Source organism: Polypterus senegalus, chromosome 10 (genome assembly GCF_016835505.1).
Source record: "Polypterus senegalus isolate Bchr_013 chromosome 10, ASM1683550v1, whole genome shotgun sequence".
In the NCBI taxonomy this organism is placed as follows: Eukaryota; Metazoa; Chordata; class Cladistia; order Polypteriformes; family Polypteridae; genus Polypterus; species Polypterus senegalus.
Window position 1 is genome coordinate 165,882,685 of NC_053163.1, and position 17,087 is coordinate 165,899,771.

The 17,087-nt window shown below is 47.0% G+C and overlaps 1 protein-coding gene across 2 annotated transcripts in view; it reads right to left on the reverse strand.

Moving 5' to 3' along the window:
• Nucleotides 1-255: 255 nt before the first annotated feature.
• zgc:110366 (uncharacterized protein LOC550476 homolog) overlaps nucleotides 256-17,087 on the reverse strand; it is a 72,754-nt gene continuing 55,922 nt past the window's right edge. Inside the window, exon 7 of one of the 2 annotated variants that reach the window (XM_039767310.1) lies at nucleotides 256-1,964. In XM_039767310.1, coding sequence (XP_039623244.1) covers nucleotides 1,863-1,964 — 102 coding nt within the window. In that variant the 3' untranslated portion in view covers nucleotides 256-1,862. The remainder of the gene's footprint in view (nucleotides 1,965-17,087) is intronic. The other variant, XM_039767311.1, reaches the window with a different exon arrangement.

Genomic DNA, 17,087 nt, shown 5'->3' on the forward strand with positions numbered 1-17,087 from the left:
TCTTCATTTTTTTAGTTAATACTAAAGGCAGGACCATCACGTGGACAGGGCAGCAGGGTCAACACACACAAATCAGGGACCCCAGTCTTGGTGTCATGAGGCTGCACCCCCCTTTACATAACCAGAACATCCATCCATCTTCCTAAGCCAGTCATCCTGGGCGGGCAGGCAGGGCACCTGGGCAGGGTGGACATCCATCACAGGGCACAACCAGAACATTAAAAAGCTACAAGAAGGAATTCTTGCCCATTTAACTCTTTGAAAAGTTCGCTTTATTCTCTAAATGTTTAACACGTGCAGTTTGTGAAAGGCCTGCCAGACGACGGTCGGTCGGAGTCAACGCCGGACAAAAACTTGCAGCCACAATGGGGGGTCCCACCAGGACTGAAGGTCGGGACCCACGGGTTGCTGAATGTCCCGCTGAAGGGTCGTCTCCATCAGAAGGTCTCCACATCAGTGCCCGTGTGCTTTTTTTTTTTTATGGGGGGTTGTTGTTTGGGTGACCTGGCTGTGCCCATGAGGAGGGTCCGCCAGATGACGTGGACCGGGTTCCATTCTAAGATCGCAGCAGAATAACTAGGCTGACCTTACCAGGTGAGAGCCACACGTGTGCCCTGTGAGGGACCAGGCTGCCATGATTAGGACACACAGGTGGTCCTCGTCTCAAACTTCCCTGGACGGCCCCTCTGAGCAGACCCTCGTATTCTCATGAGGACAGGCAGGCCACATGCTGGAAGGCCCGGAATGACAGCACCAGGAGGACCAACAGCAGTGCCCACCCTCAACTGTAGATTACGAGATGAGCCAGACCTCCTGGTGGCACCTCAAGTGCAAATGCCATCATAAGGAGAGCCCACTGCAGGGTGGCAACAACAGGCAAAGACCTGTGGTGTTCATAATGGAAATCAGGGCACCAAAGGGGGGAAGCCATTATTAGAAAAGCCATCAAAGTGCCTCATCAGGACAGTCCACTGCGTTTGGTTGGGGGTCACATCTTTACACGGGCATCACCCTTAGTGTGTGTCAATTTGCTCTGTGCCCATTGCTGTTAATGCCAGGCGTGGGGCACAAACCAGCAACCTGTGCCGGGCATTTGGAAAAATCTGTCATAAGAGCCTGAAAGCTGTGCATTTCCATGTGCGTGGCATCAGGGTGGGCTCTCTTCCAGCCCCCTGCTCCTGAGCTTAACATTAACGTGTGACAACTTGTACATCGTGGGCAGTGGCCGTGTACGGTGGGAGCTCCAGGGCACAGCCAGGCACCAGTCTAGACTTGGTCTCCTTGGCCTGTACAGTGCCCACTCAGTGTGCCCACCGTACATCTCGCATACAGCAGGACAGCTGGAAGCCCGACAGCCCAAGGCCTGCATGTAGAGGACGAGGGTCAAAGGCAGGCGAGACGATTTGGGGGTCACGTGGCCCAGGTGGTACTCAGTAAAACCATCTGCCATCCCATAAATCTGTTCTCGTACACTAAGCACAGCAATCAAAGAAAGAAATAAGGTGCGGCCCCCCCAGACGGCCACGGTGAGCGGAGACCCTTGAAGAGGACCCTGCCGCTGCTTGTATCCGCTCACCGATCTGCCTTATGGTTTACTTGCCATGCGTGACATGAAGAAGAAAAGGAGCAGCTGAGCCGGCGTGGGGGCACATGGGAGACGGCCAATCACAGGGCAGAAAATGGGGGGCCGTAACCCCCCATCAGACATGAAAATGAGCGTCATCCAGGCAGAGGGAGCAGATGGGCGACTGATTTATAGAGCCGCTGGGCACGGGTGCAACATCATCATCTGGGGCAGAGAGACACAACGGGGCATCGGGGGAGGGGGCAGAGTGCAGGAAAGGCGACTTTGATCTTTCAGGTTATCCGTTCCACAGCGGGTACGTCAGGTGGATCATCCTTCGGGTGGGTGTGAGGTGGTTGAGGAGGTCCTGGTCCTGCTGCTCCATGCAAAAGTCAAACACCTGAGGGGCAAAACAGAGGGGGCATCAGTGGGAGGAATCTGAGACACACAGCGTGACACATTTACATTTGTGTTCATCTGCTGGCTCAACGGGCATTTTATGGGTTCACCCAGATTGGCCCCCAAACAGCAGAGCAGAACTTTTAACAGGCAGGTGCCCCGGATTTGTAAGAGGAGCGGAGGCCTTCGTCCAGTGCCAGAAGAGGTGTGCTTGGGTATATAGCGCCTTCACCAGGTCACTTGTGTCACCTTTTCAATTCTTTTTTTTTTTTTTTGCTTGTTTGTTATAAACTCATCAAGCAACACTCAACACGCCACAAGTGAAAACAGGAGATTAGATCTCTTTTGTAAATTTATTCAAAATAATAAAGTGAAATGTGACGCTGGCACAAGCATTCAGACACTTGACTCGGCACTTTGTTGTGGCAGCCATGCCAGCCTGATGCTGCGAGCTTCACACACCGGGATTGGAGGATTGCCTGCCTGTCTGTCTGTCTGCCGCTCTTCTCTGCAGACCTTCTCAAGTTCTGTCAGGCTGGCTGGGGACCACCGGGGGGACGGCTGTTTTATTATTTATTTATTTAAGGACTCTGTAAAAAGTGACACTGTGTGTGTGTGTATATATATATATATATTTATATTATATGCACATACGTACATACTGTATATGTATATACAGTAGATAGATAGATAGATCAAAGGCACTATATAATAATAGATAGATAGATAGATAGATAGAAACTGTTATTTCCGGTCTTACCAAGATTATTTATTTATATTGTCACAAGTAATCAGTCTTTTTCATCATATTTTCTATGAAGTTCTCCATTATAATATGTTCTTGTTAATCACAGCAGGGGTCAGACATGCGAGTAAGAATTCAATATATATACATATATACATACTGCACATCTACTGTATATACACATGTACATCCACCTTATTAAATTGTCAATTGTGTCTGTCCAGTTGCTGTGTCTCTGTTACTCCAACTGATGGCGCATCACAGACATTTGTAGTAATGCATTTTATTACTACAAATAAGTGTTTGTGTATCTGTTTGCCCATCCAGTTGTCATGTATTTGTCATTCCAACAGATGGGGTACCACACATATTAACACTGCTTTTACAAATCCCATCCCAAATGGCATATAACAGAGACCTATGTGTTGCATTTGTCATTCCAACAGATGGCGCATCACAAACATTTGTAGTAATAAAACTCTTTGCATTTTGCCATTCCAACAGACGGTGCATTACAAACAATAGCATTGTTTTTACAAATCCCATATCAAATGGTATATAACACAGACCTATGCATTGCACATGGTATGCCACCCACATTTGTGTAATAAATGCTTGTAGCACGCCATCTGTTGGAATGACAAGTGCAATGCATTTTATTATGGTATCCATAACGAAATACATTGCAAACGATGGTGTGCTGCAAATGTTAATGTTTAGGTCTACTGTACGTTGATTGCTTAGAGTTCCAGTCGTCTCATACTAGCTGGGCTGCCTTTCTATTTCTATTTTGTTTTCACCCAAATTGCTCGATTAGGAAGATTTCTCGAAAAAGCCCTTGGACAGAGCAGGTGGGAGCTGAGAGTAGAAAGTTTCCATTGCGACCACCCAAGGAGATTCCTTCAAGTGGCCGAATCACAGTTTCCCACAAACAGGGGAATGTGTGGTGGACGGGTGGGGAGTAACGGCTCCTTATGTTTGAAGGGCGGGGGGGGTTGGCATGGATGCCAGTCTTAATGCATTGGACTCAACGGGTTGGCAGAATGATACAAAGAAAAAAAACAGAATAAGCCGTCCTGGCATTGCAGGGTGGGGTCTCTCCAAACGACCTTGGCACTGCCTCAGTGCTGAGGGTCTCTAAGCCTCTTTTGCTATTCACATTCCATGCAAATGGAGTCTCATCAGTGGTTGGCAAAGAAAAAATAATCATTGAATGTCTACCTGGGGTAAGCAGACTCATCCACTTAAAATGATGAAGCTGCCAGTGCCAGCCAGATGGAGGCGAGTAAATCAAAAAGGTTCATAAAATAAGGTTAGTGATGCCCTGGAGGAGAGAATTACTGGCAGTGCAGTAAAGACTGGAGGATCTAAAGAGACGACGGCGCTTCATTCATCCAATCCAATGGCGGGCACAGCCGGCAAAGCGTCCTGGCAGCTGGGGCTCCCCCAAGGCAGCACTAATTCACCTCGATGTGGCACATTTAAGGCGCGCTGGCACTAGCATGTGTTAACAGCCCTGCAGCTGGTGAAGTGTCCCGAGGGTCCAAGAAGCTCCTTCAAGGGTGGGACGCATTGGCTGACATGATATTCCATAAACGAGAGCCCGTTGGGCACGCGTGTGTTTAGCTAACAGCTCAGACGCCCACAATTGATGAATCAAGTCACCCACAAGAAATTGTCAAGTACATGAGGTGGGGAAAAAAAAGGAACCCCTTCAACAAAAAGAAATACAAAAGGCCAAATAATAAGGGGGGCCGAAAAAACAAATAAAGGGCCACTTCCAAAACGGGGGGGGTGGGACCCTAAAAGAAATCAAAACAAAGGAAACCCCCAGCAGTTAAAAAAAATCTCAAAGTTTACTTATAAATAAAAGTACAAAAAAAAAAACAAAGACCTCAGAGAAGGGGAAGCCCAACACCTCCACCATTGCGCTGAGCCCCCGATTCACTCTGCCACCCTCTGGGAATGTCCCACTGTTGCTTTTCTTTGGGCTTCGATTGCTCCACCATCTTATTTGTCTCCTGTCCTTGCTCTCCTTCCACTCCACTTCTCTTTCATTTCTTCTTTTTCTCTCTTTCGCTTCACCATCAGCACATCATCTCACTGGCCACAATGGCAGCCAAAGTTCTACCGGTCTCCCAATGGAAGAATCCTGTATCTGTCGCTTTCTTCATCTGGAAGTCCTCTATTTACATCTGAGCTTTATTAAGAGTCGTCAGCCACGCGGATTAACGGGGTACCCGCGCATACCATTAGTAAATGGGAAAACGGCACCCCTCTGAACATGTCACAGCTGACCGCCAGCCCCTGACTTCAATCTGTTCAGCGGGACCTCTCAGTGAGCTGCGTGTACCATCAGTCCGAATGTAGCATCCACTTTCTTAAATAGCTCTGGGGTGAGGTGGGCAGGGGTGGGGGTGAGGGTGAGGTGGGCAGGGGTGGGTTTGAGGTGGGCGCCAGAGATTTATTTATTTATTTATTTATTTTTAGAATTTAAATATGAAAAGATCTCCCTCCTTTTTTTGGTTACTTTACTATTTGATGGACATCGATAAAATGAATTAATTACAAAAAAAAGAGAAGGGACGGCAAAGATTACTACAATGTTGTTTTCACGTTTGTCATTCTGGGGTCTTGAGTGGTGCTGGATGAGGGGCAAAAAAAAAACCAAACAAAAAGTGAAATGATTTTAGCACAAGACCGCAACGTAACAAAATGGGAGAAAAGCGAAGAGGGTCCGTGTGAAGGCGGTAAGCGGACATTCAGTACTCGTACACCGGCGGGACTTTGATTAAGGGACACAATGCTATGGCCACATGATCGGGTCACAGCACGTCTGAAAATGGTGGTCCGGTGTCCATGACACGCACCTCTTCAACAGGACAAATGGCGCCCCTCATGGCGAACTTTAATGAGTGCACCCTTTGGTGTATGGAGTATGCGCCTTCTCACTTTCATTAACAGCTGCTAATGGCGCCCACCATGTTTGTCTCTCCAGGTGACGACACGTTTTCTGTTCAGTTTTGTGACCCCCCGCGGGAGAAGCTTACACACAAATACGCACGTGGCGCAAACAGTTTACTGTGATTTGGTCTTTCGAGTCAAAACCCTTTTGTTGTGTCACAGCCTTATTCCAAAATGGATTAAATTCATTTTTTTCCTCAGAATTCTACACACAACACCCCATAATGACAACATGAAAAAAGTTTACTTGACATTTTTGAAAATGTATTAAAAATAAAAAACTTGAGAAAGCACATGTCCATAAGTATTCACAGCCTTTGCCATGAAGCTCCAAATTGAGCTCAGGTGCATCCTGTTTCCCCTGATCATCCTTGAGATGTTTCTGCAGCTTCATTGGAGTCCACCTGTGGTCAATTCAGTTGATGTGACATGATTTGGAAAGGCACACACCTGTCTATAGAAGGTCCCACAGTTGACAGTTCATGTCAGAGCACAAACCAAGCATGAAGTCAAAGGAATTGTCTGTAGACCTCCAAGACAGGATTGTCTTGAGGCACAAATCTGGGGAAGGTTACAGAAAATGTCTGCTGCTTTGAAGGTCCCAATGAGCACAGTGGCCTCCATCATCCGTAAGTGGAAGAAGTTCGAAACCACCAGGACTCTTCCTAGAGCTGGCCGCCATCTAAACTGACGATCGGGGAGAAGGGCCTTAGTCAGGGAGGTGACCAAGAACCCGATGGTCACTCTGTCAGAGCTCCAGAGGTCCTCTGTGGAGAGAGGAGAACCTTCCAGAAGGACAACCATCTCTGCAGCAATCCACCAATCAGGCCTGTATGGTAGAGTGGCCAGACGGAAGCCACTCCTTAGTAAAAGGCACATGGCAGCCCGCCTGGAGTTTGCCAAAAGGCACCTGAAGGACTCTCAGACCATGAGAAACAAAATTCTCTGGTCTGATGAGACAAAGATTGAACTCTTTGGTGTGAATGCCAGGCCACGTTTGGAGGAAACCAGGCACCGCTCATCACCAGGCCAATACCATCCCTACAGTGAAGCATGGTGGTGGCAGCATCAGGAACTGGGAGACTAGTCAGGATAAAGGGAAAGATGACTGCAGCAATGTACAGAGACATCCTGGATGAAAACCTGCTCCAGAGCGCTCTTGACCTCAGACTGGGGCGACGGTTCATCTTTCAGCAGGACAACGACCCTAAGCACACAGCCAAGATATCAAAGGAGTGGCTTCAGGACAACTCTGTGAATGTCCTTGAGTGGCCCAGACTTGAATCCGATTGAACATCTCTGGAGAGATCTTAAAATGGCTGTGCACCGACGCTTCCATCCAACCTGATGGAGCTTGAGAGGTGCTGCAAAGAGGAATGGGCGAAACTGGCCAAGGATAGGTGTGCCAAGCTTGTGGCATCATATTCAAAAAGACTTGAGGCTGGAATTGCTGCCAAAGGTGCATCGACAAAGTATTGAGCAAAGGCTGTGAATACTTATGGACATGGATTTCTCAGTTTTTTATTTTTAATAAATTTGCAAAACCTCAAGTAAACGTTTTTTCACGTTGTCATTATGGGGTGTTGTGTGTAGAATTCTGAGGAAAAATGAATTTAATCCATTTTGGAATAAGGCTGTAACATAACAAAATGTGGAAAAAGTGATGAAGCGCTGGGAATACTTTCTGGATGCACTGTATATGTATATATAAAGGGCCTGAGAAGAATGGGCATCCTGGCTGGCATGGATGACAGTTTCTTACCCAGGGGCGAGAATGGCCGCCTTGCCTGTACTCTTGTGGCTCATTTATAGCAATGAATATTCCATTCCGGGGGGTATGGGGGGGGGTCTGTAAATCACCCACTCATACCAAACGAAACAATAAAACGCGCAGTTATCCAGTAATCACTCACTGGCAGGCTGACGTACTCCCAAATCGGGGAGGGGGGCTGAAGCCAGCATAATGTGGCCAGGCAGATGGGAGAGGACCGCTTCAAAGCTTTCCATGATGACAGAACAAAATAACCTCAAGAGAGCCCCCATAAAAAACGAAAAAAAAAAAACACATTAAAGACAAATGGAAATGGAAAGTAAACAGTTCATAAATAACCAGACAGGCGGGACCCTTCCTGAGGGATGGCACCTGGGCTGGCAAAAGAAAATATTCAGAAACCAGCGGCTGATGTAAACCATTTGATTAAATCCCAGCAGAGGGGCTGTAATAGGCGGGTCAACAAATATTCACGGTTTGATGGGTGGGCTTAACTTGATTCGTATGGAAATATTTAGAAAAAAACCAGTGGGGGTCCTTTTGTCTTTATCTTCTGCCACCTGACAGACAACACGCTAGGCAGACTGGGAACTCTAAACTGGCCCAGTATGAGCGAGTGGCCTTTACAGGGGCCCGACCCAAAAGGGGCGGAGTCAGTTGCCCTCATTGGGTGGCAGGAGAAAGAACTGAAGAAGATGACCACGACAGCGCCCCTTCGTGTCCCGGAGTGGCAGGGCTTACCCTCTGATGAGCCCAGAAGGGGGCGTCAGGCATGCTGGCAGTCCGCGACTGTACTTGTCTTTGGAATATTTAGTCTTATGTATTTGTATTTTACTTTCAGGGCATTAAACAAAAGCAATCTGCAAACGTCGAAAGACATAAAACGCAACGCTGATGCAGTTGGGGCCTCCACTGCACGTTTACAGACTTTCTGTTCTTGGTGTTACGATAAAACAGCAACGACTTGCATGCCACTTACTTTGTCTTTGGCGTTTTAAGTGCCAGAAGGGATCCCACCCCGATGGGCCCTTGGGTAAGCTGCTCTGGGGGCTGACCCAGCGCTCTGACCTCCAAAAAGTCACACGACCAGACAATCTCCCCTCGGAGAGACATACGGCGTATCAAATACAGGGCGGCTCAAACTTACGTGAACACTAATGGATTGTTTTTCTTCTGCAGAGGGTCGTACACCATGGGTGACAGACAGATCAACACCAGAGCAAAGAAGAGTGGCTGCAGACTTGACGGGAGCGTATCATTCGCCGACCGTAGTTCGTCAAAAGCTGGCGGAATGAGACCCGCCAAGCTGTTTAACGACTTATCGTGTGTTGTGGTGTGAAATTTTGCATATAAGTTGATCAATATTTTGTATGTCTTATAACACTAATGTCTACCATGAATAAGAACAGTAGTGGTTTGATGGTTAAGAACCAGTCGTTTGTAATTTTATGACAGGGTTGTTGGGGGAAGAGCCTAAAACCAGTTTGGCAGGTGATTCTCTGCAGGACCCTCTTAATCAACCCCCATAGGAAAGCCAGGCTACCTACCTGGCAAGCTTCACCTTAAATGGTTTTGGGGGTGGCAGGTGTGAAGGTATTGGTAAGGTTGGCTTGTTTCAGAAGCCATTAAGTACCATGACGCCCGATTGGCTGTAGGGTTTGCACAGAGAGTCTATTAATCTCTCTCTCTCTCTCTTATACCATCTGATGAAGGAGCAACTCACACACCATGAACTGAAAAGGACAAAACAATGAAGAGCACAGCTCAGCTGCCATATTGAGAAAGGCATGCGGCCAGTTCTGAAGAAAGCTGACCACAAATGATGCATTTTAAGTACCATATATACTTGTGTTTAAGTTCTCCCGCGGATAAATCAGGACTTGATTTTACTGTATTTTATAATGTCGGTCGCATAAGTCGAATGTGGAAACTCACGCTATTGGTCTAAGACAGGGGTCCTCAATCACTGTCCTGGAGGGCCGCAGTGGCTACGGGGTTTTCATTCCAGCCAGTTTCACAATTAGACCTCAGTCTTTGCTGATAATGAAGCTAAGTGTTTACCTCGACGGCTTGTTAGTACTTTCATTCATCAAAGAAAACTTTAATTCCATTGTAGATCCGAGGTCCTCAATTACAGTCCTGGAAGGCCGCCGTGGCTGTAGGTTTCCACTTCAACCAATTGATTTGAATTAGAGCCCATGTGTTTATTACTAAAGCAATACATTTTTGGGCTTAATTTTAGTTCTCTTGACTGTTACAACTCAGAACCCTTTGATTGCCTATTTTACTTTTAGCCGCTGTATTTAAATTTTTAATTACCACCTGTTTTGTTAATCAGACATTAATTAATAATAAAATGCAGGTAACCAATAAACCAGCAGCTCTCCAGCCAACGTGCATATGCACCATTAAAAATGTCTGTGTTTAAAAAAAACATTTAGAAATAAATGAGAGGGGAATTATAAGGAGCATTAAGTTTAATTCAGTTGTAGCGCACAAAACACATGGATAACGCTCTCAGGGTAAGAAACTCTACAGCGCAATTCCAATTTCTCTTGGATGAATGAAAGCACTAACAAGGCATACAGTTAAATACTAAGTTTCATTATCAGCAAGGACAGAGTTCTAATTAGAAAAACCAGTTGGAAGGAAAACCTGCAGCCACTGCGGCCCTCCAGGACCGTGATTGAAGACTCCTGGTCTAAGAGATTACGATAAGCTAATGCCCACCAGAGAGAGGAACCACGGCGCACACGGCCTTTTCTTTTTTCTGTGTATTGTACCTACGTGACCACACGGTAATACCCAAACTATTCTGAAGCGACGTTTACAGTGATTTGTTTTTTATGTATCTCACACCCTCATACACCGTTTGTTGTAAGAGCGTCCTTTATGTACAACGGAGCGTTCGATCAAAAGAAAATATGGTTTTAAATTAAAAGTCGTTGAAGTGGCGAAAGAAATTGGCAACTGCGCTGCTGCTGCAACAAAATTTGATGTGTCTGAGAAACTGGGGCGAGATTGGGGGAGGTAAGAAGATAATAAAAATGAAGCGTCGTATTTTTAAACGGGCATATAAATCGGGGTCTGATTTTATGATCGATTACTTATACACGAGTATATACGGTAAATAACAAGTCTGGGTGCCACCTGAAACTACACACCAGCATTTACCAGGTTGTATGGATGGCAATATTCAAATGTACTGTGCATATTATTATTATTTATGAATATTATCAATAATACATTATATAAAGTGTAACTTAATTCCTGCTTGTCAGTACTACACCTAATTGCCTGAGGTTCTAAGTGTAGAAGGGAAGGGGGAGAAGTTATAAAGTACAACACCTTATAAACAGCGGTGAGTCTGTGAGAATTGAGGCATTCTGACAAAGGCAACCCATTAATAATGCAAATGTAGAGGAACAGAGAACTCTACCAAGACGAAACATTGTGTCTACGTAAAGTTTGTGAAGACTGGACCGGTAGCAGACAACGACCGAGGAAATGCAGGACGGCCCAGAACAGGCAGGAGTCAACTGGACTTCACTGCTGTGCGGTAAGTCATATGGCAGAGTCCATCAAAATCGACCAGATGGTGCAGTTTGTCTGTTTGTGGCTGCCTGCTTGACTGAGACCTGCTGCACCAACCCCATAAACCCCCCCCCACACTACAGACGTGAGGCCTTTCACAGTCTGCCCTCAGCTTTTGTGGGGAGCATACTGGGGGGCTCTCCAGCACACCAGACAGCAGTTTGTTTTTTTTTAATAACGGGACTCCGATGCCCAGTGGGCGGCCAGCAGCTGTCACTGGTTTGTTCCTGCCAATCAGTCGTGACGGCTCCCCTGAAGTGACGAGACACTTTTGTCACTTGGGCACTTGTGGTGTCCCAAACTGAAAGCCACCAGAGGATTTAATGAACGTTGCCACCGTGACGCCCATCCGTTCTTGTTTTTTTGAACCTTGAGGAGTTCATGACTCAGCGCGGCAGAACGTAATCAAACAAGTCGCCACCGTTCTCCTCATTCACACAAAAGCCCGACTGTGAGAACGAAACCAACTTTGTTTTTTTTACTCATCACTAACGGTTTCCTTTCAATCTGCACAGTTTAGGAAATGCAGCTCGGCCCATAACTGAAGGAAAAAATAAATAAAAAGAAAATAAGCACTTCCTGCACGGGCGTCCACCTCGGCTTACTGGTGAGCTCTGCTTTATGGGACTGTCCAGCCGAGGCCACGGCGCGCCCCCCGTTTACCTTTAAATAACTGCACTCCTGAATGCTTGAAGTAGCAGGAAGCAATGGCTGGAGACGGAGGGGGGCACCAGGCATCACTCCTCATGTCTGCTTCCTCCTGGCACTCTGAGGTGTGAGGGACTGCGCCCTGCTCAAATGATGCCATGCTGTGTGTCACCCAACACTTGTAAGCGATGGAGGAGACGTTTGCTGCTGTGACAGTCCGTGTGTTTGATGTTGCAGTTGTAGTCGTTGTATGAGAACGGGCCATTCAGCCACACAAAGCCCACCAGTCCTGTCCATTTAATCCCCCTATAATAACATCAAGCTGAGCTATGAAGGTCCCTAAAGTCCTGCTGTCTGCCACACTACTGGATCACCGATTCCATGTGTCTGTGGTTCTCTGTGTGAAGAAAAACTTTTAACGTTTTGTGGCGGGCGGCTGGAGCCCTTGCCTGGCCAGGAGAGGGTAGCCCCCCTAGATTGCATTGGGGTCAGTTGGGTCCCGTGCCCGCCCTTGGGGGTGGTCGTGTGGTGTCTGGATGGATATGGAGCCCTGGACTACACCCAGAAGTGCTGTCAGAAGATGACCGGAGAGCACCTGGAGCACTACTGGGTACAGCATAGGAGAGGCCGCCTCACTCTGTTCAAAAAGCCAAAGGCGGGATGAGGAGGAGGATGAAGCTTGTAGAGAGGAGTGTAGGCGGCAGAATAAAAGAGAAGAAAAAAGGGACTGAGCGATTGTGTTGTTGGCTGGTGATTTGCGCACTTGTCCTGTAGAGGCAACGGGAGGAAATAAACGTGTGGAGTTTGGATTTGAGTGTCTCTGAGCCTGTCTGTGTTCGGGTTAGGGGGCTGCACGACCTCCGATATTCCACAGTTTGTATAAAGTTTACCCTTTCCAGTGTTGTCCCCGTTTTGTCGTTGAACTCATTTTGTTGTTGAACTGAACTAATTCCCTTTTTGATTTTAAACACTTCAGTCAGTCAGGTTTCCTCTTTGTCTCCTTCATGACGCAAAATAAAACGGCTCAGTCATGTTAAATGACACGAGATCAGCACCTGCAGTAACCAAGTCTGACATCGTCTACGTCTACAAACAGAAATCGCACAGTGTGACGTTGACTTAAGAGTCCTCAGTGCTGGCTGGAGTGTCAAAGAGAGACGACGTGCTGCTATCTCCATTATGGCTTTGTCTTCATTCTCTACTCCCTCCAGCGGGTCCAGAAGGCCTTCCTAACCTGCTTGTGGATGTCGAGGTAATGTTACTGGCTCAGTACCTGACGTCACTGTCTACGAAAGCGACTTCTGCCACCACAAGCTCTTTGGGCTCCGTTTTTTAACTGCTTCAAATTACAAAAAGCTACTAAAAATAATTCATTTATGTTCTCTACTTAAAGTCACGTGCCAGTTTGCAGCTCCATTTGGGCCTGGCTATCTGGCCGTACGTCGGTCACCAAGTGTGCAGGTCGCTGTGACTGAGGATCCGTGGGTCTGGTGCGGGTCACTGGGACGCAGACTTTTAATTACAAAGTGATCTTCACGTCTCAGCGGCTGCACGCCTGGTCCCGTGTGGCGTTTGGTGGTGTTTCTCCACCATTGGATCTCACCACCGGAGGGTCACAGGTTGCCTTTGCTGGTTTGTGAGTGAGACGAGGGGGGTCACCAAGCCACTAGCCCGAGAGCCCAACTGCTGCTGGCAGGTGAGTGGGTTGTGGTGGGTGGTCTAAGCTGGTGTTTCTCAACCACTGGGTGGTGACCTGGGTTGTTATGTGAATGTGCAAGTCACCAAAGCAATTGGCAGCACAGTGCCATATGTTTCCCCGTTTCTTAGCAAGTTTGTTTTACCAAGGGGGGAACCGTCGATCACACTCGTTTCACCATGGGGGCGGTTTGCTATTGCTGCTAGTGGGTCTTAAAAAGATAAAAATGGGGTGCGGGACAGCAAAGGTTGTGCAGTGCTGGTGTAGGGGAAGGCCGTGTGGGCCAAATGTGTAACAATTAGCCACGTGGCGCAGCGCCGAGTAAATCAAGCCTTAAACGGCTCTTCAAGAGTCAGAAAACACAATATAATAATAATTATAATAATAATAATAATAATAATAATAATGAAAAAGTTATGTGGCTGGGTTTGGTAATTTCTAGAACATTTTTTATTTTCCTAACAGCCTCAGCCATGAGTACAAATCGCCTCGACTCGAGGACTAATTACATTAATATCACTGTTATTTTTGAATATAACTGATTGCTAAAAAATATTTATTAAACAAAACTGTGATATTTTTCTCTGTCCTTGATAAAGTAATCAAAACCCCCAAATGACCCTCAATAAGAGGCCCTACTGCTATCGCAGCTGTTCCCACTACAGTGACATTAGAGACACACACGTGGCTCCAGGGAGTTTGACCGCCGGGATGTTACGGTGAAGAAGTATAACTGGCGACGACAGAAACAGAAAAGAAAATGAAAATCTCCAACAACACAAGGAGCCTCCTGGCAAACTCCTCCACGCCTCTAGGAAATGGTAGTGGAGGGCAGGCAGGAAATGGATGGGTGGGCCATGCCAGCAAATGGCCAAAAACTCCATTGTTTACATGAGCTGCAAATTTACGTCCCTGCTTGGTGTCCTTGGGGCAGCTGCCCAGGCAGAACTGGCTCAGGCCATCATCATTCTCCTCCTCTGCTAAAAGGTAAAATGGCCAGTGGCCTAAAGACCTCGGGAGAGGCTGGCAGAGCAGTGGGTGCCGTGTGTCTGCTGCTGCCTGTGAGGTGACACTGTGGGTGACCTGATGAGACGGAAGAGGAAACATTTATAGTGCCTTTGCTGAGTCTTCAGAGCCCTTCACTTTTTCACCGTCTTGAATTATAAAATCAATACCCCAGAATGACAAAGCGTAAATGCATTACAAATAAAAACTGGAAACGGCACACTGATGCCAAGCAATTCAAAGCCTTTGCTATGGACCTTGGCTCAGGGGCGTGCCATTCTCTTGATCCGGTTGAGATGTCCCTACACCATTTTTGGAGTCCACCTGTGGTCAGTACTGGTGACCGGACTGACCATCAAAGGCACACACCTGTCTAAAGGAGGTCCCACGAGCCACGGGGTCCAAGGAACAGACCTGGGGAAGGCTACAAGAAAATGTCTGCTGCTGCTGCAGAGCAGCCTCCATAACTGCTAAATGGAAGAGGCTGGCGACAACAAGGACTCTTTTTAGAGGTGGTCACCTGGCCAAGCTGAACAATCAGAGGTGATCAAGAACCTGACGGTTATTCTGGCTGAGCTCCTGAGAACCGGTGTGGAGATGAGAAAAATTTCTAGAAGGACAACCACCACTGCACTGGGCTTGGTGACAGAATGGCCACACAGACGATCCCTCCTCTGTAAAAAGACGTATTAAAACGTCACATAAAGGACTGTGAGAAACAAGATTCTTGAAACTGGTAATCTCTACGTATTAGAAAAGTTTAATAAGCACACAAGAAAAGTAAACACTATATTTCACTAAGCATTAAGATGTAAGAGTTGGGATTAAAAAGACTTTTATTTTATTATTCTGTATGCACTTGAAAGCACCAAAGGTTAGACGCGCAGGAGAGCCGGAGAAGGACGGACCCCTCGTGTAGAGAGAGAATGGGAACTGAATGTGGCCGTAAATCACAGCAACAAGCGCTGAGCTAGCAGGGAGGACAGGCATGATGGACAGAGAAGGGTTTGACACCCCCTCAGCTGAGAAATAATAGTCAAATTAATTATTAGGGGAATGTTAGGAGTGTGATGAGGATGAATAAAGACTTGAGTGATGAGAACTGGAATAAATGTACAGCTGCCCATGGCTGCTCGCTCTTCTCATCTGAAGTGGGTCCTTATGTGCGCCATACAATCGACCTTTGATTCTGCTGCCTGTCCTGAGGCTCCAAGTGCCTTTGTTGGGGCTGAGGGGGCCCGCGCCAGTCTGCTTCTGAAGTTGTGTGCCTTCAGCTCTAAACGTCACTTCTGGAGGAAGCGAGGCACCGCTGATCGTCTGCACAATGCCATTCTAACTGTGCGGTGCGGTGGTGGCAGCAGCAGGGACTGGGTGGGGGACCAGTCAGGGTGGAGGGACAGCTGAACGGAGCAAAGCACAGAGATATCCTCCATGAACCTCAGACTGGGCCGAAGATTCGCCTTTCAAGAGGACAAAGCAGGAGTGGCTTAGGGACACAACTCTTGAGTGGGCCCTGACTTGAACATCTCTGGAGAGGCGTGACGATAACCGTAGGAAAAGAAACAATTAAGGGGTCCGAGTCTTCAAGAGCAAGTCAATTAAAATGAATTCAAAAGAAGTTAATTAGCAGCAAACGCAGGTCACTAATTAAAAAAAGGGTTAGAATGAAACCCTGCAGCCACAGTGGCCCTCCAGGACCGAAGTTGAGGACCCCTGGGTTAGACGGTGACGTCTATTTGGAGCACCCCGTGATGGTGAAACTCTTTTGTGACTCCTGCCACTTGCCAGGACCCAAAACGTCCTCCTTGTTATTTTCTTTTCTTTCGCTTTTTTGATATCCTTTATTGAAACGGGGGTCCTCAACCCTTTATGATATTCTGTTCCCCTACTTCCGCAGAATTACACCACATACAAAACCTGTTAATTATCACAGGGGGTCTCATAAGCCCAGGGACTTCCAGACAGGTGCACACACTTAGGACGCTCACAGCGTAAACTGGACGACTAGACTGTCCTCGATTGGGGACAGTGGGGACTCGTCTACTTCTGGATTTGAAAGCCTCATGATAATACGCAGCACTCGTCTGTTGCTAGTTCATTTTATAATAAACCTAATGTCAATTTGAAAAGCAAGTTACAGTATTTGTGTCTGTAGAAAGCGTGAAACACACCCTATTAATAAGATTATGACATCAACAGTGCTGACTAAAGCACTTTTATTAGCTGCAATAAAACTCAAAAGCAATCCACAGCCCTGAATTTCTCACACATGCCAAAATCGGGGGGGTGGGTCCTATTTTGAAATCTGGCATTGGGGGCTTCAACCTGCCCTCTGCCTGAGCCTGATGTCAGTAGGTTCTCACCACAGTTATAACAGAGGTAGACGAAGGCAAGCACAGTCAGGATGAGAGGGTGGCTGCTGATCAGTCCCTTTAACGGCGGTGGCGGTCGTTGCTGTCCTTGTTTGTGGCACGCCCAAGCTTTTGGGGAACAGAAGTAGTTAAAAAAAAACAAAACAAACTTCTTATCTCTGCGGTTGCAAGTGCTACTCCTGAGATCAGACGGCTAAAAAAGACAAGCAAAGCGGCTAACAGGAACGCCACCCAGGAAATGCGAAAACGCCGAACACGTCAACTCGTTCACCTGTAACATCTTAACAGCCTGACGGGGCCTCAGACTAAACAAGCCAAACTGCAGAAGT